General features: G+C 41.1%; 2 protein-coding genes across 14 annotated transcripts in view; both read left to right on the forward strand.

Moving 5' to 3' along the window:
- The window catches only part of Pgant9 (polypeptide N-acetylgalactosaminyltransferase 9), a 322,236-nt gene extending 315,461 nt beyond the window's left edge, over positions 1-6,775 (forward strand). For 9 of the 10 annotated variants that reach the window (XM_076783691.1, XM_076783689.1, XM_076783698.1 and 6 more), the window contains 2 exons: positions 1,281-1,409; positions 2,186-6,775. In XM_076783691.1, coding sequence (XP_076639806.1) covers positions 1,281-1,409; positions 2,186-2,326 — 270 coding nt within the window. In that variant the 3' untranslated portion in view covers positions 2,327-6,775. The remainder of the gene's footprint in view (positions 1-1,280; positions 1,410-2,185) is intronic. The other variant, XR_013081806.1, reaches the window with a different exon arrangement.
- A 2,552-nt stretch (positions 6,776-9,327) lies between these two features.
- Positions 9,328-24,466, forward strand: LOC143348050 (uncharacterized). 4 transcript variants are annotated; one of them, XM_076777841.1, is made up of 10 exons: positions 9,328-9,798; positions 12,385-12,587; positions 12,715-12,850; positions 13,624-13,662; positions 14,712-14,829; positions 15,051-15,208; positions 15,687-15,818; positions 16,432-16,614; positions 18,529-18,688; positions 18,798-24,466. In XM_076777841.1, the coding sequence occupies exons 2-10, from the start codon at positions 12,400-12,402 to the stop codon at positions 19,862-19,864; spliced, it is 2,181 nt and encodes a 726-aa protein (XP_076633956.1). In that variant the 5' UTR covers positions 9,328-9,798; positions 12,385-12,399; the 3' UTR covers positions 19,865-24,466. The 4 variants fall into 4 exon arrangements, with proteins under 4 accessions (XP_076633956.1, XP_076633966.1, XP_076633975.1 ...); XM_076777851.1 differs by having other exon boundaries at positions 14,718-14,829; XM_076777860.1 differs by lacking the exon at positions 13,624-13,662.
- The last annotated feature ends 339 nt before the right edge of the window (positions 24,467-24,805 follow it).

The raw sequence follows: 24,805 nt of genomic DNA on the forward strand, positions 1-24,805 counted from the left end.
TTTAACCATCGCGGAGCAACTTCCTCTCCGAGACTTATAAACGTTCGAAGCGTTAAACTACCTATTATACGTGCAAATTCGAGTGCACAAGATTGTCCGAATCGATTACGAAAACGAATTTTGCCTCAATTTTCTCCAGAAAAAAAAGGTTTAATAACGTTAAACGCGTAAAAATACATAAAGCTTGAATACAGACTCCTTTCAATTAAGAACGTCGCTTCCATCGTGTAATTTTAATCGGGACACCAATTTTCTCATGCACGTCGAAGCCTTTGTCAATTAAAATTTTCTCAACGCATTTAAAATTATACAGGGTGTTCCACCCCTGGGAAAAATTTTAATGGGAAATTCTAGAGGCCAAAATAAGACGAAAATCAAGAATACTAATTTATTGATGGAGGCTTCCTGTAAAACTTATTAACGTTTAAAGCTCCGCCCGTACTGAATTTTTTTCTCGAAAGTGGGTAGGATTTCAGGGGTATGTCTATTCTCAAAAAATGCTTGTAATTGGCCCCTGTAACTAAATATAATTTTTTTAGTATGATTTAAAATTTTTTAATTTCGTCTAAAAATTTCAGTACCTACTCGAATTTTTTTCTCGAAAGTGGGTAGGAATTTAGGGGTATGTCTATTCACCAAAAATGCTTGTAATTGACCCCTGTAACTAAATATAATTTTTTTAGTATGATTTAAAATTCTTTAATTTCGTCTAAAAATTTCAGTACCTACTCGAATTTTTTTCTCGAAAGTGGGTAGGAATTCAAGGATATGTGTATTCACCAAAAATGATTGTAATTGAGCCCCGCAACCAAAAATAATTTTTTCAGAATGATTTGAAATTTTTTAATAACTGTTTAACGAAGCCTCAGTCGAGAAATTGATATTCTTAATTTTCGTCTTATTTTGGCCTCTAGAATTTTTCATTGAAATTTTTCTTAGAGGTGGTCGAACACCCTGTATGTAGCGTCACTATCGCGGTAACGAATACGTTTAAAAAGGTTTCAAATATAACGCGATGAAAACTAATTGTAACGTTTCATGAGTATAAGTAATTAAAATCGTGATTCGAAATCCACGATGTATACGTGAAATATTTGAATTGGGTACGAATATGCGCCGGAGACGTTTGATGAAAGTGGCCGTTCGAGGCATCTGCTGAACGTTCAGGTTACCGAAGTGCCCCCGGCGCATACATATGTACGTGGCTGTCAGAACCATCGGTCATAGGCAAATGCTGGAGGTCAAAATTCACGAGCATTAATCTTGATCCTTTGTCACAGTACTGGATGTTGAGCAAGACCGGCGAGATCCGTCGAGACGAGTCGTGCTTGGATTACAGCGGCACTGATGTCGTCCTCTATCCTTGTCACGGTAGCAAAGGGAATCAACAATGGATTTATAATCCCCAGGTACGCTAGCCTCGCATTTATGCGAAGTATTGATATCAACGATCAAGCAACGTCATCGTCCGCGTACCGTCTATGCTTCATCGATTGTATTATTAACACTTTCATTAACGTTTTCGCGCCACTCTGCACCCCCTATCGCGTAACATTTTCATTAAATATGTTAGAAAATCACGCACCGTCCGCCCAAACGACACATTTATTATATCAATAATTATTAGCGCCAATCTCGACTCTGCTAGGCCCTGTTCGGTATATGAACCCTGAGTTAATAGCAGGCTTGGGTAAAATATAATCTGATTACACTTGCCACGATTACTTCCACGAAATAATTACATTGTAATTACACGATACTCGTGCAGTTTCATGAATTACGATCACGATTAAACGGCAGTTACCGCGATAATTACCGTGTGATTACTATCTAATTACCCGTACAATCACATTGTGCTAGTAGTGGCGAACGTAATCAAATTACATTTTGACCGAATGCTGGCTAGCAGTTCCTTTGTGCTCGAATTCTCGTGTTTCACGATTTGGTGAATACGTCATTTCCACATGGTTCTGTGATTTCGATACAATTTTTAAAGAAAGTGATAATATTGCTCTGATCGAATATTTTTTAATTACTCTCGCCTGGGACGTTTATGTCATATTGGTTTCAACAAAACGATAATAACGTTCTTTTATACATTTTTGCCTCCGAATGATGCGTTGTTTCTTTTTCTCGTGGATGTAAAAGAAAAGTAAGCGAATTGATTGGGTGTTTTGGTTTCCAGACGAAGCAGATCAGACACGGTAGCAGCGACAAGTGTCTGGCGATCACCGAGAGCAAACAGCGTCTGATAATGGAGGAGTGTTCATCGAACGCCGCGAGACAGAGGTGGTCCTTCGAGAACTACGACCCCTCGAAGCTGTGATATCGCGCCTTTTCACGTCGACAGTCGAGAAATACCGGTCGAAGGTTCGACCATGCCGGTGCTTGGATGTCTGGGCCACGGTATTCCGTCGCCAAGACCCGTTTCGGCAGATAGATTCTGTGGTTTCGGGGCCTGGGCGCCTCGAAACTCCGTCGACCAGACGCTCAAGATCGACTGCGTGGCAAAAGGGACGCGAGATTTCCCCCGTGAAATCGATACGAGCCCTTTGGAAACGAGGCTTCGGTGCGTAGGAGGCAACGATCCACTCGCCGAGATCGTCAGCTATAATTTCTAATTAGAGGACAGACGAAGTGCAATAGATACTATCGACTTAAGGGTGAACGAAGAGGGACATTACCTTCGACGAAACGCTGTAACTGATGTACAATGAGAGAGGGGGGACGGTCCGTGAGCGCGTCGGGGGCCCGTTTTCAGTTTAGGAAACGCTTTCGCTGGCATTGAAGGAATTTTGAAAGGTTCCCGTGAGAGAGACACGCGACACTGGAATTTTAATAGTTTCCTTGAATATTTTACGAGGCGACGGAACCGTTCTTTTAACTTTGTTCTTCGTTAACAGAATCCAAGTTCGTTTGTTGGATAGTTAGGTGCTTATAGTAATGTTTCTCGAAGACGTTTCATGTATTTTTTTAACTCCTTGAACGACGGTTGCAGAGTTGAATCCGTTACGTTTTAAAACATTAATTACGTGCAATGGGTACGAGGGAGCGTCGCGCATCTTTGCGAAGTACTTACTAATCGAAACGAGGTTTTAACGACTAATTGCGTAGTTTAAGGCAATAATTAGGACGCGAGAGGATGCGCCGACGCGTCAATGACAGCGAAACGCGTGTCAGCGGGATGTATTATTTAGATTTTATTCGGGACAGACGGGCGAATGCGATCGGTATCGACCTCCGCGAAATCCTCGATCGTCGCGTTCGTCCGTAGGCGAACGTTTTATGGAGAATCGAGCGATCCGTGTCGCGAGTTGCTTATGGCGAGTGCCATCTCGGAGACAACGAGGCGTTCGGGGCTGCCTGGGGAATCAAAGAATCGTTGATCGGTAACTTAAAACAATTTCATTCTACAATTAATATTCGATCCTACGATCGAACAAATTTTTAACTACCGCTTAAATCGAAAATAAGACACATGCTGGAAGATCGACGGAGTCCTAGATAGATCCTATTATCCCCGCACATCGTAGGATCAGATTACAGGTAATTTTCAAAATTGTACATTAAAAACTCGACCAAGGAAAGAAGGAGACCGTAGAGTAGAATCGATCGACGACTCGTTGATCGTCCCGTTGTCTCTCAGTCGTATTCTCCGCGCTTACGGTAGTATCTTACATTCCAATTCGGACGCGAGCAACGTCGTCGACGATTCCAAGTTCGCGCTCGACGAACGAATCTTTCTTTTCTTTTCTTTTTTTCTAATTTAGCTCGTACGTAGTGCGTAGAGACGGAGAACGGACGAGTGAAGGTACACATTCCGGATACGGTGTAGGAAGACTTTTGTACATTCGTGTAAAGTATCTCGATGCCAGTTTAGATACCGCCTAAAGTAAGATTCCGAGTGTATGTGAGAGAGTAAATAATTTGCAGAATGCGGTGGCGTTGAGTCGCGAGTTCTCGGGGAGTGTTAAACGCGACCCTTTGGTGTCCAATATTCTTCCGATCGATCCGCAAAGTTGTCGAGGAAACGGTAAATAAAATTAGGCGAGTTACGTTACCATAGGCGTACTCAACCATAGTCCGGAGCAGCATCGATTTTCCGCCCTGACGACGGAAGTGACATCTAGTTTTTATTCGTTAAATGTTGGAGGTGCGGTTATCTACGGTCGGAACGAAATCAACTGGTCGTTCAAGGCCACTGTCGCCGTTCAATACCCCCACCATCCTGATTATCGAACCAATAGACAAGTTTGGACGAAGGGTGGGGACAGGCGACCTTGAGCGATCAATCGAGTCCGATCCACTTGCAATCCCAACTTCTGCCAATATCTTTTGTACGTTTCTCCCTGCAATTGTTTTATAATCGCACAGCTGCGTTACCAGGACGGGAAATCGAAAATTCCGTAGGCAATGTCGTTGATTAAGTTTTGTGAACACCGAGTGTCCTCAAATTTGACATCTTTTTGGGTTTCAGAAGTAAACTACTTATGGGAATGAATTTGAACAAATGGAAGAACGTTATCAACTTGATTTAACTTCAATCGTTTGTAGTTCTGTGTGTGATTTCATGTTTTCAATATGGCCGTCAAAAAGTCTGGAAAAATCAATCTTTGCATTTTGATGCAAAGCCAATAGTAGTTTCCCAAAAGCGAGACGACTTTCGAGTTCCATTCGATGCGAAAGCACACGATGCTTCTAACCTTTGACCTGCCAGCGGGCACCAAAGGGTCGAGAACCGTGATTTCATGAAGCAACCCTAATCTGCAGATGTCTGTGCGTGCCAACGAAACCTTGAATGCCGCTGCTAGTGCGTGGACGATTGTATGATATTCAAACTCTTCTCGACCGTCACCGATCACCATCGCGAATCATTTGTCCCGCGTCGCGCACGCCGACTTTATCGCAACACTTCACATATCTGTAATAAAATATCATCGAAGATTCGTGTAATCGAGGAACGAGAAGATTCAATGTCTCGTGCCATCTTTTCCAAAAAATCGAGACAATATCGTAAGCTTGAAGTCTGAGGATTGTTAATCAACGCCAGAACCTGAAATCGATTCAATATACGATTTCCTGAGCTTCGTTGGCAGCTGAAAGAAATCCTTCCAAAGGGATACTCGTATTACCAGGGTTGATTGAGTACACCCCTCAGAAGAGACATTTTATTTAATTAATAAATGAATATAAACACCATATCAAACAGGTATTCGCGTAAGCTTGTATTCGTTCAACTTGAAATTCTATATTCGTAATTTAGATTGTGTTCTCATCGAACATATAACATATCAAAAGTTGTTTACCTTTTATTCATCGTTTGAAATTGTGATCTAGGTGAGAATGTTGAATTTTTCTCAGCTGCCAATGTGAAAGGAACAAGCATTCTTCGAAACTTCACGATGAACATTTAATTACAGTTCGATCAAATTCAATTGAATGCTCGAGGCCACTTCGTCGACTATGAATCGGATTTTACACGGCGTATAAGAGAATATGGTAGGTAGAGTGGGGACTGTGGCCTTGAGCGATCAGTTAAAAGGGTAGTTTGGTCCAGAAAGTAGAAATTTAGACTTTGTTTGCATACTAACACTTTGATAGCCGCTATCACGTGTACGTGATTTTATTTATTGAGTTTATTCAGATTCAAGTCTTACGTCGTGTGTTCATTATGGTATTTCCGACTTTATAGTTCCTTCTAGTAATACTCCTAGTTCCTAACTTTGGTCCACGAAGGGTCAGTTCAGGAATTCTTGGTTCACGTAGATTCGTAATTCAGAAATAATTTTTAATGAAAATTCTGCAGAAAGAACAGATACAGATACCCTCGCCGATATTTACAACGAACTGTACGAATTAATAAAATTAATATTTACACGTTTAACGAGTGATAAAATTATGTAGGGCTACAATGCGAATGTTTATAAGCTGTTCGATTAAAAATTGTCAAAGATTCTCTCGATGGCAGACAATAATAGTCTTTCTGCGAAACGTGCGACCATCAAAGTGTTAAGTGTTCAAATTTTGTACGAATGTCTGTGCATAGTTTAAGCATTTTTTGAAATTTTCTCAAGCAATGTTCGTTCTCGAGTTACTAAAGTAGTGGAATACTTGTAAAAGTATCAAACTGAAGTTGAAGCCCCATAATTTTGCAAATTTTTCGAATATTAATGATTTGTCGTTACATATACCCGACATTTCGAGATTATTGCAAAGAAATATTAATTTACGAACGATTTTAGACCAAACTACCCCCTTGGTTCCATTCTGATTTCAGCGACATTCATTCGAAACTTTGAATCGCAGTTTCGCGCGTTTCCTTAGACACTTCCGGAAAGAAATAAAAGCGGAAGAAGGACACGCGTGATCGAAGACTTCATTCGCGAATAGTTGAACGGAAACGGAGAACATGCATATAGATTTTAAGATGGTGTAAGATTCTTTTCTTCGAATTACCGATGAACGGACGAATGGAATTCAACGAGAACGTTTATACAGATAGATATATACATATATTATAAATATATATATATTATATATACGACATTTTCTACATTTGGTAAGGATGTTGCATATCGTAAGATGGGGGAGATACAATGATGATAAGAGATGTAACGGACAGCCGAGCGACGCTGGTCGCACGTTAATTAATGTAATATCGAACGTGCCTTATTTCCTGTATATATGAATATTATTATCACTATTATCATTACTACGAACCTCTATCGTAACGTGCAAGTATTTGTGTTGAATAAATCGATGTTGTTTTATGTTATTGACGGAGATCGACCTGTTATTATCACTGTTTAATCGTTCATTCGCTACTCTTACTATTCTCCATAGATTTTAGGGTTTACCAAGATTTAGGTCACCCAAGTGCAATGAATATTCCCTGAACAATTTAATTTCAGTGGATTCGGAGGAGAGGATTGCCTAAACCAGCAAGTATTAAATAAATGCAAGGTGCTAGCGAAATCCCATACAAAACAGGGCTTAAATAAAAGGATATGCTCGTCTAAATAAAACAAAGGTTTACATGTTTCCATCAATAAATTTTATTTGCTCGAGCAGATGAAGTTTTACAAATGTCGGACATTTGTCATACGCGAAATCACGTTTCGAAACGTTGCTTCATAACATTATGAATAGTGTACAGTATGCATGCGTCACTCGATGATTCCTTTTGTTCGTTTTCCTTTGTGCTTTGTTACTGTTTATTGTTAAAACGTCACCGGCCCCTTTGATGCGCTCGATCTACATAATTGCACATGATATCGAATCGAGAGTTCAGCATGAAAGTCGGTCACGACACAGTTTCGATCAACCTTGAACTATTTCGGTCTGATCATAAATTTACATTTCCACTTCAGCGACACTTCACTCCGGCCGATTATTAATAAAACGTTAAACGCGTTAAAACAATATTTAATTCGTCTTGTCGACTCGTCGATAATTGCGTTAGCCCGTTCGAGAAAAAAATTTGTCCAGCTTCTTGCAAGAATTAAGGTAAACAATAAAAATTTCGTAAACTTTTCAATAGACGACAGAGAATAGAAGGAGCTCGAAATTTATTGTTTCACATAGTTTCACGATCGCGGAAAGCTGCGTGTGTTTATCGAACCGTTTACCAATTATCGAGGGGCTGCCACGGAAACCAAAACGAAATCGTTCGTTATTCTCGCGCAGGCGTCGTCGGCGCCGGGACGTCCGTCGACAAAGGAATACGACTAACAAAGGCGTTCTACTCTGAAATTTCAACGTACCAAATCCATTTTTTAACAACCTATTCCTATTAGCGACGTAAAAATTTTCTGCGATTAATAGTTACACCAATTTTTAATTAATGCAATTTCTACAAAATAAATTGAACCCAATATCAACCTTCGATATAATTCCATCGACTGTGGAATATTTATTTGGTAAAATGAGGACTATTCAGAGGCTAGTTATTTTTGTATAATTTTGACAAAGGTCTTCGTAAGCACTGTAGGAATTAAAATGGACGTTAATACGTGGCACGTGAGTCCCTCGAAACCGAGAATTTTCGAACGATCGAAGCGCTTGCGTTCCTTCTCCCGTGTTTTAACCAGGATACCTACTTGTTGCGGTGCCGGGAGTTATTGATTCGTAGAGAGAGACGTTCCTGGATAAAGCGCGACAGTAGTTCCTCCACAGACATGAATGGTTGTGGTCCACAGAGCCAGATTTTGAGCTTGACCCGGATTCGTCACGGTGGAGTTCACGTTACCTTCACTTTCGTTACCCACGTTCTAACCAAATGTGAACAATCCTCAGCGTGAATATTCACAAATGCACAAAATTACTATTATGAAACTAAGTGCTGTTATAAATTTCCCCTTTCCATCAATTTTATTAAAACTTTTCAACAAACAACCCCGGAGGTTCGTGTTATATTTGGAATCTCTAGAAATTTTGTAAAATATAATATAGAGCTTTTGTAGTAGGATATTATACAGAACACGCAAAACATATCAAAATTAATTTAGTTTGCCTATTATAGTATAGAGCTTTTATAGTGAGCTATTATTATATTATAGTAGATATTATTCCACAAAATTAATTTACCCTACTCAACACGTTCACGTTGTTTATAATTTTCCTTCGAATCGACCGTTAGTGCATAATATACCGAAAATACGGTGACAGGACTTTGAAAATTGTTTAAATATAGCTTCAGAAATACTTTGCGCGGAGAAATATTGTGGATAATAAAACCGTGACTCGAACCAACGACCCCTTGTTTTGAACCTTGCACACAGAAGTAGGGAACAATATTACTGGAGTTAGTCTGCGCAAAAATAGCCCCGTACGCAAAGTTTAACCTTGTTTGTGGTCGGTGGTTTTTATTAATATCAACGTTTAACAGTGTTTAATTTTACATAAAACAGTTTCAATTTTATCAAATCTCGAGACGTACATATCTGTCAAGAAATATATATTCATTTTAATAGTCTACTCCGAATCAAAAGGGTTTCGATTTGTAAACCCTGTATGAATCCCTATGAAGGCAACGAGTTAACGAAAGAATGACACTGGGGGTGGCTAATGGGCGAAACAAGAGCCAGAGGAGCCACGAAACTCTCCCTCTTTTCCCGACCCTGTTGGCCATATAATCGACGATCACGGGGGTAGCCCAGCTGACATTTAAAAATCCGTCGAAAGGAAAGGGAGAGGTCCTTCGAGAGGACCTGCAGGTCGCACAGGCGCAGCTACCGGCCAGGTTTCACCCCCTTCGATGGTCGTAGCGCGTGTGCGCAGTGAGGGTGGGTGATTCTGGCCTCGGTGAGTGGATGCTCGGCGCAGTCGAGTCGCTTCGCCCGAAAGCGAGGACCGTTTTTCCTATTCCGTGCGCGGGTGTTCATTCACGAAACCGAGCCGCGAGAACGCCACCCCCGCGCGGCCGCTGACAAGGGCGGAAGCGTGCTCGAGAGCGGTTACGTTCGTCGCGGAAACGAGGTCGTGGAGGAGCGTCGTCGCCGGAGGAACTCGACCGCGAGGCGTGTCCCCTTCGCGAGAATCGTTGCTCGTTTTTGGGTGGCCCTGAAAGCAACAGGGGAAAGCACGACGTGAAAGGGGTGGCCAACGTTCGGAAGAGTTCATTCCTGGAATTCTCTCGACGCGTCGAGATGTTCTAGTAGGTTTTACGGTCGCCAGACGTCGTACGGGATGACCGCGGTGGATTATGCCTGATCGTAGAAACGAGGAAGGGAGATAAAAGTGTTTTTTCGGGGCAAAAGCGACCCGGCGAGCGAGGGGGCTCCGGGACTCGAGCAACAGGTAATTTACCCCTTCTGCGGGGGCACGGCTTTCGTAGGAGCGTTTAAGGGAGGCCTAGTTAAGATGACGCAATTCACGCGCCCCACCGTCGCCCCTTTCCGTCCGCGAAGGACTCCGTTTCCAGAGAACGTGACCTTTTCAACCCCTCGACCGGTGCCGCGTATTCCCCGGGATGGAAACACCATCGTGGATTGCCTCGACACCCCCGAAATATACGGATTGCCTTGGGCAACACGCTGTCTGCCACCGGTCGCCGAAGCTTCGGACTTAGAATCGTGGTTAAAAATTGTTTACAGTGAGAAAGCTAATAATTGTACTGTTTTAAATAATTTTAATTGCATTCGGGGTGGTTTCAAGTAACAGGTACACCATTAGATTATCGAATAAACGTGGCAGTCAACCGTGGTAATTGTATCTGTTTTATTCGGTCGCTGGGGGTGGAAAAATTCTTCGGGATCGTAGTGGCAATTTATTTTAATTTTCGACGTTGAAAATTGGTCCACGGTAACCGTATTATTAGAATTCAAGAAATTCTGATAACACACGTATCGATTCAGGGTGAAACGACGTGGATTGAAATAGAAAATTGATATATGAACATCTATGTAGGATCCTCGTCTTAGTAAGCTTGAGTAATGCTGGTCCAAGAAATTATTAAATAGTTAGAGAAGAAATTATACCAATAGAAAACTGTGTAATTATTTTATGTTTGCTAAGTATATGAAATTCTTTAGACGATATAATTAAATTGGCATTAACCCTTAAGTGGATTATTGGCCCTCTGCAAATTTAAACTAAAGTTAATGTATGTCAATGTAATTATTTGAAAACTTATTTAATCTCCCATTAGTTTATTACTTTTTAAATACTTTAAAGGAATGTTGATTTCTATTTACCAATTTGGTAAAAATCAAAATTAAATAAAATAATTCAGTTGAAATTGAGAGTCAACTTAAGGGTTAAAGTAATCCTCCTTTCTGTTATTAACGTTGACAATTAACTACCCTAATGCCAATTTAATTCCCAATGTCATCCAGTCACCTATATTATTATCCAAAGCAAAACGCACCAGAGTTTTAAAAACATTGAACATGAAACTGAATTGAAATTAATTTCTATGTCCGCGTTGTAATGTCTTTTTCGTTTCGAGGCGAATATATCGAATGCATCTGCTCGATTTTTCGATTTTTATCGCTGTCTCGAAGTCAATGGGAATCGACGTTGCGTAAATTATTCGTCTTATTTAAAGATCGAACGTAAACGAAAGTTTATCGTCAAGCTGGGAAACGGATTAAAGGGGTCTCCGGCTGCAAGTAGGTTAACTACATCGTAGATAACAGACCTTGTTACATGGAGGGGTAGTTAAGTCTTTCGTCGGCTGGAGGGGGAGGCGATTTATCGATGGACTTGCAGATTTCCCTATCCGATAAAGGAAAGTGCATTTCGTTCATTAAAGCGTGCTCTCGCCTCGCTTTTTCTTCAGAAACTCTTAACGCGCTCGGCTCGACGGATGCATTAAAGGCGCTCATGCGTCGACGCTTTTTCGCTAATAACTTTTTTTTTTATACTTCCCTTCGCGTACTATTTATCAAGAAATCCTGTCGCAGAATATTCAATAACGTCGAGGAAATATATTTTATTTCACATTGACAGAAATCGTTTATACCTTGAAAAATGTCACGCTATTTAATTTAAACAATATCGACTTTATAATGCATTATTTATCACGTTATTGTACTCGCAGAAAATGTTATACTTTGCTACTGTGAATAATTGTTCAAGTACAGGTAACGCGTCAAAGTTTTTAATAAAAATCCGTCTATTGTTTGCACGATAGATAATATTTTCGTTCCTCGACGATACGTGGAACTGCTATAAATAAAATTAATTTTATTTATACGACACTCTGCTAGTAATAGACGCGTCGCTATTATAGCAGTTTAATACTATTTTAATAATAAAACATTCTTGTAGCACTTTGATTAGGCACCGTAGTTGTAAATAACTGGACAGTCTGGAACGCGACCTAGAAATTCAAAACGCGTAGATATGTTATCGACGTTCGAGTTATTATAAAATAGTTACTCCCACGTGAATTTCTATTAAACTATATTTAATTTTAAATTCACGAGGAACGTATATTTAATCTACATAAAGTAAGCATGTTCCGTTTTCAGTTGAAACACTAATTATCGGAATAACTCGAGTGGTTCCGATACAATATTTCTGCATTTTCGACCATGTCAAAAAAGAAAATCGTGTGTTCCTACTTTGAAAAAACACAAGGCTAGACAAACTTTCGAAAAATTAAAGCTAGTTAGAAGATACTAAGATCGACGACGAGTAGCAGATAATTCTATATCATTAACAGTGTCACAAATGTAAGTAGAAATATTCAGTAATGGACAGACACGTGAATGAAATCGTGCTCGAAAAGTATTTTATAAACTGCAATTTTGTAAGGTATCTTCTAACAAGTTTGACAGGGACAGAGTTGAAAAGGACCCATATTTAGGGACGAAGCGTTATGTATTCATGCTCGAGGCGACTCTGGACGCAAGTCTATGCTTAACTAAACCGTTTTAGGAAAATACGGGCTCGATGCCGGAGGCTTCGGGGTCGGGGTTGGCCGACGAGGCGGATTACTCGACTTTCGAGAATAAGACCGGCTTGGCCGACGACATGAAGTTTCTGGCTAGAATGCCAGAACTCTGCGATGTGACCTTTCTCGTCGGTGACACCAGAGAGCCAGTGTGCGCTGTGAAGGCTGTATTAGCGGCAAGAAGTAGGTTCGTATCTTGAACACTAATCTTTTTACGTAATTTATAATACTTATCAAACAATCGAATGGCTTAAAAAATTGCTCAAAACTTTTCTCGGCTTGCAACGAACCACGTTTTCTTTTTTCCCCCACAGAGTATTCCACAGAATGCTTTACCAGGCGCCGAGTCCGCAGCGCAAGAAAGAACCGCCGCCGCGAGAAAACAAAATACGTTTGTTCCTGAAAAGAAGCTCGGAACCGCTGTTGAATCTACAGAACACGGCGCAACAGGTAATTGCGACCATTGCAGACCGATCGTTTCAAATCTGTTTTCTCGTTCGAGACAGATAGCGATACACTTCGATATTCGAAAACTAAAAACAAGTGTAAACGATATAAGAATTCTGAAGACTGTAATGAGAAGGTGTACGCTACCAAGCAATCGAGACCACCGAAAACTATGAAAATGTACAGAACTTTAACCCACATGCATTGTTTCTTCCGGGAGTTAATTTTTTTCAAGGTCACCCATGTTTCTCCCCGCCCATCGTAATGTGTTCTAACGCATCGTTGCACCCAACAAGACACGGTCCTCTTCGTGCATGATGTGTTGACCTCGAGATGACCTTGAACGAAAGAAATCACCGATAGATCGAGAACGACAAGAGAAACAGAAACTCTGTAGATAAATACTCGGCAGTTTATAGCGTACACGTACTCGTGCTTGACGAAGTATTCGCAGTACTTTGAACCTAACGACGATTGAGCATGATTACAAGTCCCCCCATAAATATGTTTATTTTAATACACAGGACGATTCTAAATTAGGTATACGAACAGAGGGGGGAGATTCTGTGGAAATAAAATGAAAAACGAGAATTTCAATTTTATTTCGTATCATTTATCTCCGACTCTGTCTATAATTTTGGGTAGTTCTGTGTAAACGAAACGGAATGTAACGGTAGTTCGAAAAAGAGTCGACTCGAACGTGTACGGGCACATTCCAAAGAATGTGCGTTAAAATGATAGAAATAGTAAGTGTGGATTTGTTATGTGCCGTGTAGCGGTCAGGGTTCACGCAGCAGTTGGCTCCCATACAAGAGGTACTATGAAAACGTCACTTCTGGATACGATTTTGCATCCGACAATTCTTCTTTTACTCGTCAGTTCTTTCTCTGTCCCTCTTTCACTCTGTTCGCGTAGCTCGTCGGTAAACCCGCGATCGGGAGCCGTTTCGATTATTGGTGTCCTCGACATTCATTAAAAGAAACTGTCTCGCGAGAATTACGATCGGCCTGTTTCTCTCTCGCTCTTTCGGTGTTCGATTCGCGTGTCGCGCGACGTACACGCGACGTCCAGTCGCCCACGGCGGCGGTACAACTATTCCGTACGATTGCATGAAAAAAGATACGAGCTGACGTCGTGAAATCGTTGCAAATGCTTCCCCAGAGTTTGCCTTTTAATCGCTTAAAGACGCTCCTAAAGCAATTTCACGACTTCGGCGTGTGTAGTGGTTCGTTTATTCGCCGAAAGACATAAACTCGAGAACTTTGCGTGACTTCGAAACAGTTAAATTTGGATTTTCTGGGGATTGCACAGTTTTTTGGGAAACGTTTTGTACACTCATTCGTGTTGCTCGACGTTCCTGGATCTGTGTCTTTCGGCAGGCATGCAAATTATTGAACGAAATTGCAGTCTGAAAGATCGCACACATAGATGGCCGTGTTCGCTGTTATATTGGCAAACATATGCAGTAGCTGTAGAATCGCACGAACCACGGCGAGAAAGGCACAAATTTGATTCTGCAATTTTCTGCACCTAACAGTATGAAACGTAGGAGTTTATGATAGTGTTAGACGCACAGTAGTTTGCCTATGGGAATCTGCACCTATGTGAACTGTGTCGCGATCGATCAATTTTTGCCAATGTTTAAGCGATTGGTGATGGACAGTCGAACAAAATTCGTCGACGCCTCGAGTATCGAGTAAATTAATTAATACGGTTAAATTAACATCTATTAGAAATATCGTAAATTCCATCCATCACTGAATGCATCGTGCGAGTCGCTTAGCATGGAGTTTCTAGTTCAAGCTTATGCCTGAACTATTGAACAATCATTTCGTTCGTATGAATACTTGCGTCTTCTGCTAAGCCACAGCCGAATCAACATCCCATTTTAATCATCGAGGAGTTCGAACCGGACGTCTTTCGACAGCTGATCGAATACATTCACACGGGATGCGTGACGTTACAGCCTAGAACGCTATTAGGTGAGAAAATAACTATACTTCACGCCACACGCATTTTTTTCAAGCTAAAGAAACATTTGACTCAAGTTATTTTTAAAAGTAATATCAATTAATATTATTTATAATTTAAAACTGTCGATACGATCACATATTCGTTTGGTTTAATTTTATTTCACGTATAGTACATAATCGCTTGAAATTATCTCATCAGAGGTGCTTGATATCGTCATTGTTGTTTGAAGGAGTAATGAATGCCGCTGATTACTACGGATTAGACGAGCTTAGGAAAGCTTGCTCTGGATTCGTGCAGTGCTGCATTACGGTGGATACCGTGTGTGCTTTACTGGCATCAGCTGAACGATATATTCAATACAAATGCACGAAGTCCTTAGTCCAAAGGGTAAACCGTCAACTTGTATTTTAAACATCTGCTCCCGTTAATTTAAAATTCAATACTATTTAATAATATACTTGCAAACAACAACGTATCAAAACATTCATTTTATCTTGCTTGTTACATAAATTCGTTTTATTTTAGAAATATATTTCGCAACATTTCCATATGATCGATTAATACAATTATTACGAAGATAATTGGTCGTGTTTTCTCTGATAACAAAATACACGCGAACCTGACGTTTGACCTGATATTCATCGACACATTTTAATAAAAACACGCTGATAAAGCGTTTATCGTTAACCTTTCTTTTTCCCCCCCCCCTCGCAGAGAATATCGATCTTGAACGTTGATCTTGATTACTTGTATCCTCGAAGTTTAAATACCAATGATTTTATCGAAAATAATTCGTTCTTAAACTCTTGCATGGAAATGTAGTTAAAATTCTCTGTAACTAATCTTTTTGTATCCATTTTGAAAGGTGCTGGAATTTGTCGACGACCACGGGAACGAGGTATTAAACTTAGGATCCTTCACCCTGCTCCCTCAACACGTGGTTCGATTAATCCTGGTAAGGGACGAACTACGCGCCGATGAGTTTACCAAGTTTCAAGTAAGTTCGATCAATTGCTACTCGCGAGACAATATAATTTAATCCAAATTCAATTTCTAACGCAGACATTCTTAGTCGAATTAAAGAAGCGAAAGTAATGAGACAAATTTTAGTTAAAAATTTTAGTTAACGTATCTTCTTTAGTTAACAGGTTAAACGTTGAGTGTACATAAATTTAAACAACGCACTTAGGGGTAAGTTGAGTAATTTCGAACGTAAAGTATTTCCATCAAAGTATAACATTGTATAAAAATAAATCAAAATATAATATTGTAACATGGAACATTATTAATCTCGTGTGAGATACGAAAATGTATCTTGTTCAATTTTTGAATTTTGAATAAATACCACGTACCATTAGGATAATATAATATTTTAGCAGAAATACATTCTGGTCGAAATTACCCCTATCAATATAATATACAGAACTTCTCATTTAATTTGAGCACCTTAAATGTTTCATTTGTTTTTGATTCTTGACTTTCATGTAAGAATGACGTCAACAAAACTTATTTGTCCTCTCAAAATAATTTATTCTTTCCTGGAATCCCGATACATCGAAGAACCTTACGCTTCATCTTTCGTCACTAGTTATTAATTATTATGTTATCAGGCGGCCTTGATGTGGAGCAAAAAGTATTGCGACAGTAATCAGGACACATCTCTGAAGGACGTAATCGGCAACTTTCTGGAATACATTCAATTTCACAGAATCCCAACGAACATGTTAATGAAGGAGGTTCATCCCTTAGACCTGGTACCTTCCGAAATCATTATGAACGCGTTGGCCTATCAGGTGCGTGGTATTTTCAAGATGAACGTTAAACGAACAATTGACAGTTCTATTTCCGTCGTCTCGTTCCGCTATCGCGCTATTAACAGTCACAATTCGACTTCCATTTCGGATCGAAAGTTGCGTTCCATTAGCTGCTTTGGCTTTTTGGGGAGTTTCCGATCTCCGTAGAAATCTATTTCCAAAGTACGCGTACAAACCGTGGAACTTAATCCGACGAAGATTAATTTCTGCGTATACATTGTTGCAAGCGGCGATCTTAACGTAGCACCAGGACTTTAGTATTTCTCGCAAAATGAACTAAAATGTACCATTCTGCGCAAAAGGTAGTAACAGATCATTAAATTTGTCCAATCAACGTGCTCCTATTGGCTGTTGTCATACAATTTCGTCCAAAAGATTTGCGATCGTGCAGGATTGAAGTAAGAATACATTTCTCTGTAAATATTTCGTCCCCTACCTCCGTATCTTCTTGCAAAGCATGATGAAACAACCCCTTAACTTATTGTCCCCCTAATTACGTGTCTTGAGTCGCCATCGACCGTCCAATTCTAAACATTCACGAACGTTGCTCGAACAATTTTACTTAAACTTTAAACGAAAATTCCAGTTTCTACATTTTTTTTATTAGATCGAAAATATTGCCTACGGATCGATCATTTTTCTTTTTAAACGTTCGAAAATGGTTGCGGACGGTGGATATCCCAATAAGTATACGAATATTTGGTATTTTTCCTCTCCCAATTGCGTTGTGCAATACGAATCCGCTAAGGTATTCAGTTCACCACTTATTCCCCAATGAAACAATGTCGATGTCTGCTTTAAGCAGTTAAAAAATCAGCTGACTTGCCACTCGTTCCCTCGTAAAATGTCCAATTGGTATCAACGACGGTGTCGAGCATCAATGATAGTGTCAATATCCATGAACGATGTGTTGCAATTATTTTCCAAACAATTACTCATCCGAAATAATTTATTTGCTACTGTAAGCGCGGCACTCGTTCCACCAGCGAATGTATATTTAACCCTTTGATCTCCCTTGGAGAGATTCTTCGATCGATTCGCATATTCGAGGGTACATGTTTGTTTCGTGCAAAATCAATTTTGAAAACACAGAATTCTTGATTCTCAATCTGTACTCGAGGCTACGTATCGACTCGAAGAGCCCTTCCCCATTTATGAACCGTATTGAGTGTAAATCTACCGTCCCTTATTCTTGAAAAGGTCTCAAGTCAGAGGGGCGTACTTTCATTCGATGTTGCAAAACCCATGATTTTATTAAAAAATAGTTTCACTAAAAAAGTAGAGTCACCATTCTAATTTATTTATTAATTTTTCCTATTATACGAGACTCAGCTATACAGGGTGTCCCGTAGCATGAACTATGCTTACCCCACTGTTTACAAATAGCACTCGAACAATTTCTGGACAAATGGAAAAGGTAAGACAGTCGATGATAAAACGTCTCCAGGTCTGGGTTCAAATGTAAGAAACTCGCCATAACTCGAAAACAAGCTCGAATAGAACATAATATGTTTATATAAACAGTTTTTATTGTTTTCACGTGTGGAATCTAGAAGTGGGTCCCACATGCTATGGGGCACCCTGTCCAGTAGAAAGAGATTTCCTTTTGCACCTAGAGGTTTCCAATTTAACAAATAGAGCAATTGGAGCAAGCGACCGAACAGATTAAAAATACCTCCAAAAAATAGAGCCACGCAGCGTTCCTTTGACGCGTTATTTTTAGCTATGAACCTATCATGTAGTTAGAAAAAAAAGGGGTAGTTTGAGAGGATGGTGACGCTCCTCTGACCTGGTGTCACCCGCTTATACCGAATCGACACTCGTCACACGTAGAAGTGAACGTCGGTACACCGTTTCGGTTGATGAAAGAAGTGACCGGAGGGTTTGTTGCAGGCAGACCCAACGAGTATCGACCCGGGAAAGATCTCCCCCCACAGAGTGAGGCGGCAGGGTCACTGTATATCGGTCCAGTCCTCTCTGGACCCGTATGGTAGCAACACAACATTGAGCTCGACATATTCCGACGCCGGCTCCGATCAGAAACAACATTCAGGTAGCTCCTAACTAACCTCCGGCCACGGCCGCACTGACTGCGGCCGTTTCGGACGAGCCTCGGCGCGAGGAAATTCCTATTAACGATGCGGTCTCGCACCCGCTTGAAGGTAAAAACGGCACAGCGGAGCAGGAAACGACCGGCGAGCAGCAGCAACGTCAACCGAGAGCGCAGAAACAGCAGGAAGAGGAGGACGTGCAGTGGCAGATTGACCAGAGGAATCGGCTGCAGCAGCAACGGAGCCAACAGGAGCAGGAATCGCAACGGCAACAGGAAGAGCAAAGGAAGAGGTTGCAGATGGAGGAGGAATCAAGGAGACAGATGAACAAGGAGGATAAAACGGCCGAATCGGAGAAAACGCGGGACGAGGAGCCCGAGAAACAGCGAACCGAGGGAGAATCGGCGGAGCAAGTGGGGGAAAAAGCCACGGAGGAGCAACTTCCGGTGGAGTCGAAGCGGGAAGAGTCGCGAGAACAGGCGGAGAAAGTGGAGGAAGAGGAGGCAGGAAAGAAAGAGCAACCGGAGGAACAGCAGGAGGAATCCAAGGATGTTGAAGAGGATTTGAAGGCAGAGCAACGACAGGAAGATTTGGAGCAACGGGAAGCGAAGGCTGAGCCAGAGAAAGAGGAAGTACGAAGCACGTCGCAGGAGGCTCCTGAACAGCCCGAAGGGGGGTCGCAACAGCCACGAGAACCGGAAGTTCAGCAAGAGGACGCGGAGGAACGTCGACGTAGTCGCGAGGAGAGGCGACTGCGTTTGCACTTGGAGGAGCTGAAGGTGCATCTGGCGATACAACGGGATCAAGTGTTGCTGAGGCAGGAGGAGACAGTGTTGCAGGAGATACAGGAGAGACACTTCGAGGAGCAGCTGGAGAATCGACGGTTGGAGCAGCTGCAGCTCTATCTGGAAGGTCGAAGGCCCGACGTCGAGAAATCGTCGGGGGAGCAACAACGACACAGGGAGGATCGTAAGGTGTCGAGGAGGAAGAGGAAGAAGGAGAGGATGAAGATTCGAGCGCAGGAGGAATCGCAGAAGGACGAGCTGCAGGAGCAGCCGCAGGAGGAGCAAAACGTCGTCGCTCCCGTTGATGGCGTCAGCGGTTTCTATATCAGATTGGTGGTGAGGCAGGAGGGTCGCGCGAATTTGGTTTGGCTCTTGAAAACGCACATGTTCTAAACGTTTCATTTCGACGTCATTCTGGTTTTGCTACCGTCGATGCCTGCGAATTTGTTATTTCCATGGCGGAAAATTGTTTCAGAGTATAACGATTTTGTTCTCTGTTCGTCGAGGCGTTCGCGCAAGGTTCATTGGTCCTCGATTCCCATGTTGATCTAAGGATTGTCCGCGGTTGTGCGTAGTTTGAAGATGTTTAAGATTGTTAAGCAATGCTCATTAGTGACGAAATTTAGTAGGAACGGGGGAAAGAAGGTTGCAATTATATTAACGTTTTATTATCTTCGCTGCATTGGTCGGGAGATGTGTATTCGAGAGTTAAGCAAACGTTCTTCTATGCACTGGGACGAAAAGATAAGACGCAGTATTTAATAGGGAATAAAACAGAAATAAATTAGTAAACACTGTATGCTGTAAGAATTGCTGGAAAATATATTTTCTGGTAAAGGAGTATTTTTCGTTGAAAGACATTTACGTTCTCGTGATCACTACGCTATCAAAAATTATTAAGGACAACTTTTCAAATCTATCAAAGTGGCAATTTGAAACCGTGAATTCAGAACAAATGGGAAAATTTGGAACGAAGAGCTGGTGTATGCTATCTGTTTGCTAATAATTTTTTTAAATGAAACTAGGACACTTTGAAAATATAAAAACAAAGAAAAGGTCGAGCTTGCAATATTCACCGAACAAAAGCTTGATCAGTTTTGCAGCGTGTTATCGTCCCACGGCATTTTCCATGATTTAGCGACAGCAATTTCGTTTTTGAATCCACGCGTTAACGATGTACGTCTAACGGTAACGGAACAATTCATCGGCATCAATCAAAATCTCTCGCTGAACAAAAACTTCCACATCGATCGCTCGATCACTTTTCTACTTTCTCGTACCGAATCTACCGCGAACACTTATCGCTCTAGGGACTCGATCGCGATACTACTTGCAACCGACACTGCGCGTAGAACGAAAATCGCCCCGTATATTTCATCGTACACGATTATCGGTAGATCGATTCTGTGCAGAGGTGGGTGCAACAAAGAGACAAAGGGAGACAGATGCAAAACTATATCGACGATGTTATTGTTGAACACTTTTACTACACGACATATCCATCGATTACTATAAATTATGTATGTCCTAGAACTGCAAAGACTAACTATATAAAATATATATATATATATATACAAATAATATATATACAATACATATGTCTATATTTGATACTACACTAGAAGAGAAACAGAATACGTTGCACGCTCGTATTGCTTCCGGACGAGGTGTTACGAGTACCATAAACGACGATGCGATGGCGTCGAGACAGTTTCGAGGTACGACAACCTTCTCTCTGATTTCCGTTTCTCATGCTTCCGACGACTCGAAGCCGAAGCGCTTTCATTGCCAACGACGACTCGAATTTTTCTTTGCCGTCGCTTAGAAAGTAAGTTTTCTCGCATTCGCCCGCGGCGCTTGAGATATTTTGTACGATTTTTTTACTACGTTCTGATTACCATCGTTGCTTCGATCGAGATACAAAGTGTTTGGTTAGCAGTTCACTATCGTCGAAGAGGCCAGCGGGTCGACTACTGTCGTGACGACTCGCATCCACCCGCGTTTCAACGATACGAATCTATTTATGACTATGTGAGCACGCGAAATAATAGTTAGTAACGTTTACGGAGCGGCAGCGAGGGGCAAAGTGTCTCCATCGATTTTTTTCCGCGCTACGAACGCCCTGGAACCCCGATGGTTCGAGGAAAAGGATGTTTACTTTGTCCAGAATCGTTTGAGACCGTTTGATGGACGATTTGACGATTAATAAAATCTTAAATTGATTCAGTTTTGTTATAAACTGGGTAATATAGAAGTACCTATCACAATGAAAGTCATTTGTCACTGTTTACTTTGCCCGGAATTGTTTGAAGACTCGTTTGAGACCGTTTGATGAACGGTAGGACGATTAATAAAATCTTAAATTGATTCAGTTTTGTTATAAACTGGGTAATATAGAAGTACCTATCACAATGAAAGTCATTTGTCACTGTTTACTTTGCCCGGAATTGTTTGAAGACTCGTTTGAGACCGTTTGATGAACGGTAGGACGATTAATAAAATCTTAAATTGATTCAGTTTTGTTATAAACTGGGTAATATAGAAGTACCTATCACAATGAAAGTCATTTGTCACTGTTTACTGTTCCCAGAATCGTTTGAGATCGTTTGAGATCGTTTGATGGACGGTAGCGCGATTAATAAAATTTTAAATTCATTCAGTTTTGTTATAAACTGGGTAATATAGAAGTACCTATCACAATGAACGTCATTTGTCACTGTTTACTGTTCCCAGAATCGTTTGAGATCGTTTGAGACCGTTTGATGGACGGTAGCGCGATTAATAAAATTTTAAATTGATTCAGTTTTGTTATAAACTGGGTAATATAGAAGTACCTATCACAATGAACGTCATTTGTCACTATTTACCCTGCAAAGAATCATTTGGAATCTCGTTTGAGACAGTTTGCATCGATCATAGATAATTTTCTGTTTGCCTTTTCACGCGAAAACTCGGTCCAGAGATCGAAACTAGTCGCTCGATTCTTTTGATAACGCCAAACGGACATTTCTCTTCTCGGCTGCCAAACCTGAATTAATCGTTTAAGAAACAGTTATAACAGAGCACCTATAAACGTTGTTGATTAATGTAATACTCAGCATCGGTACAAAGACGAACGACAAATCCTTGATTCGCCGAAATGCTAATGCCTGGTTTCGCTTACGCGTTAAAGTATATGGAACAGTCGATGTCGATCGAGGAAAGCCTGATCGTCGTGTATAGTGAATAAAACGTCGACCGTAATTTTGTTCGTTCCACGTGGACAGACTCGCGTCAAGCGAAGATGTCCGCCCACACGTCGATGGAATAAACAAATCGGGCTCGATCGCGCGTGTATAAACAGAGTACCTACGTAAATTAAGCCCGCGAGCACGATTGCTGTTTTCCGTACGATCGCGAAAGTTCTTCGTGCGATGCGTATTTAAGAACGAACGTCGCTCGATCGGGAATCAATTTCCTCGGAAACCGCGCTTAAAAATTTATTCGACGACCTCTCTGCATACGCGTTACATATTCGTTAGGGTTTCACATGTCTCGTCGAATAGTGCGTGTTTAAATTGCGAGGACAACGCCTGACATTGTTAGTACAAATAATTCTTAAGCACAATTCGATGGAACTTTTGCGATGGTCTCGTACGTATTCGTTGTGTATAGTCTGTTCGAAACGATACGAACTTAAGTTGCGCTTGGAGAGTTGCTAAATTGTACGAATAAATTCGCGATCACGCAGGAGTTTGTTGTTAGCGGAAAGATTTTCTGTGAATTTTTAACCTCGCAAGCCGTACTGCTTCCGTTCGATAGATCTGTTTCAAACCGGACGAGACGACCGCGTCGTCGTGATCGCGATCTTCTCGCTATTCCTCCGTAATCGTCAGACTGTCGTGCACGGTGGTGTCGCATTATCGTTAACAAATCTAGGGAAATAAGGGCGACGACAAAAATAATTCCCTCGATTTCGTCGTTCTCCTTCCGCGCAGCGTTGACAATACTTCATTCGTAGGACAGACTGGGCTCGATCGATTAATAAATAAAACAGTCGTAATTTATGGGAGCTATAAATTTTCTTTTCTGAAAAGAAAATTCTCTTACAGAAGATCCTCCGTTATTTATTCCCGTAGAATATTCAATTTCAACGAAAGAGATGCACCATCCTATCATTCGTGAAATTAATTAATTACCTAAAATGAATTTAATTTTCCGAATAAACGACGTTGTTAGGCGAGTGCGTGACACGCTGGGTGCAGTAATGGAAAATCGATAGCGCAACGTTGTCACGCCATTTTGATGCATTAGGTTCGCCGTCGATGAGCCAGCCGTCGAGAGAACGACGGAATCGAGCCTGAAACCGTGAAACAGACCGCAGCCGTCACTGTCGGAGATTGTATTTTATTATCGTCAAGTTGTATGCAGCCCTGTTGCATAAGTGTTAAGAGTATATTCATGAACGTGGAAGAAAAAAGCCACTTTATCTGTGTATCGTTGTCTGTCTGTGCGCATCGTTACTTCTGCTGTTTTGTACGTAAGGTGTGCGTAATTAATAAATAATGATGTCGTTGAGCAGCCTAATGGCGCTAGCTACACGTTGCAGTGTTAAATCGAACACGCGACGGAGCTGCATCGGTCGAATCGAAGCGACGAATACCGCTTAACTGCCATTCGCAAACCAGTATCTTCATTTTTGCATCTCGTTTTTTCGCGGCCGCCTGTTAAAATTCACCGTTACTCGTGTTTTAAACAGCGATCGAAACGAGCGTGATTATTTTCCGATACGATACAGTTTTATCTTTGTCCCCGCGACACCGATACGAGATGATTTCCCACGTTTCCGAGCAATTATGATAGCTAACGTACGACTGCTGACAGGCGTTTCGATTCCGTCGATCGGTTCCCCAGCGATCGGTGCAATTCTATCTAAAGTTCGATCTCTATCATGTTGTGATATTCTGTAGCCAAAATGAGTTCAAATAAAGAGAGAAGAGCGCGATACGAAGGATACCTGGGCAGTGTCATTCCAATGTTTTCGGAAACCTCATCCTTAGTGTAATTGATATCAATGGCGTTTCAAGGTTTTTAAGAAAGTATGCAAATTATACTTTTGTCAGAAGTACTAGATAGACCACCTATACCTATGTACAGGGTGTTCGGCCAACCCTGGGATTAATTTATTGATGGAGACTTCGTTAAAAAGTTATTAACAATTAAATTCAAAAATTTCAAATCGTTCTAGAAAAATTATTTTCGGTTGCGGGGGTCAATTACAATCATTTTTGGTGAATACACATACTTTCGAAATCCTACCCACTTTCGAGAAAAAAATTCGAGTAAGTGCTGAAA

This window comes from Colletes latitarsis, chromosome 2 (assembly GCF_051014445.1).
Source record: "Colletes latitarsis isolate SP2378_abdomen chromosome 2, iyColLati1, whole genome shotgun sequence".
Lineage (NCBI taxonomy): Eukaryota > Metazoa > Arthropoda > Insecta > Hymenoptera > Colletidae > Colletes > Colletes latitarsis.

Coding starts and splice junctions, on each gene's coding strand:
- LOC143348050 (XM_076777841.1), top strand. CDS start 12,400: ATGCCGGAGGCTTCGGGGTCGGGGTTGGCCGACGAGGCGGATTACTCG. Junction 14,830..15,050: donor ACAGCCTAGAACGCTATTAG/GTGAGAAAATAA, acceptor TGTTGTTTGAAG/GAGTAATGAATGCCGCTGAT. Junction 18,689..18,797: donor CGATCAGAAACAACATTCAG/GTAGCTCCTAAC, acceptor ACCCGCTTGAAG/GTAAAAACGGCACAGCGGAG.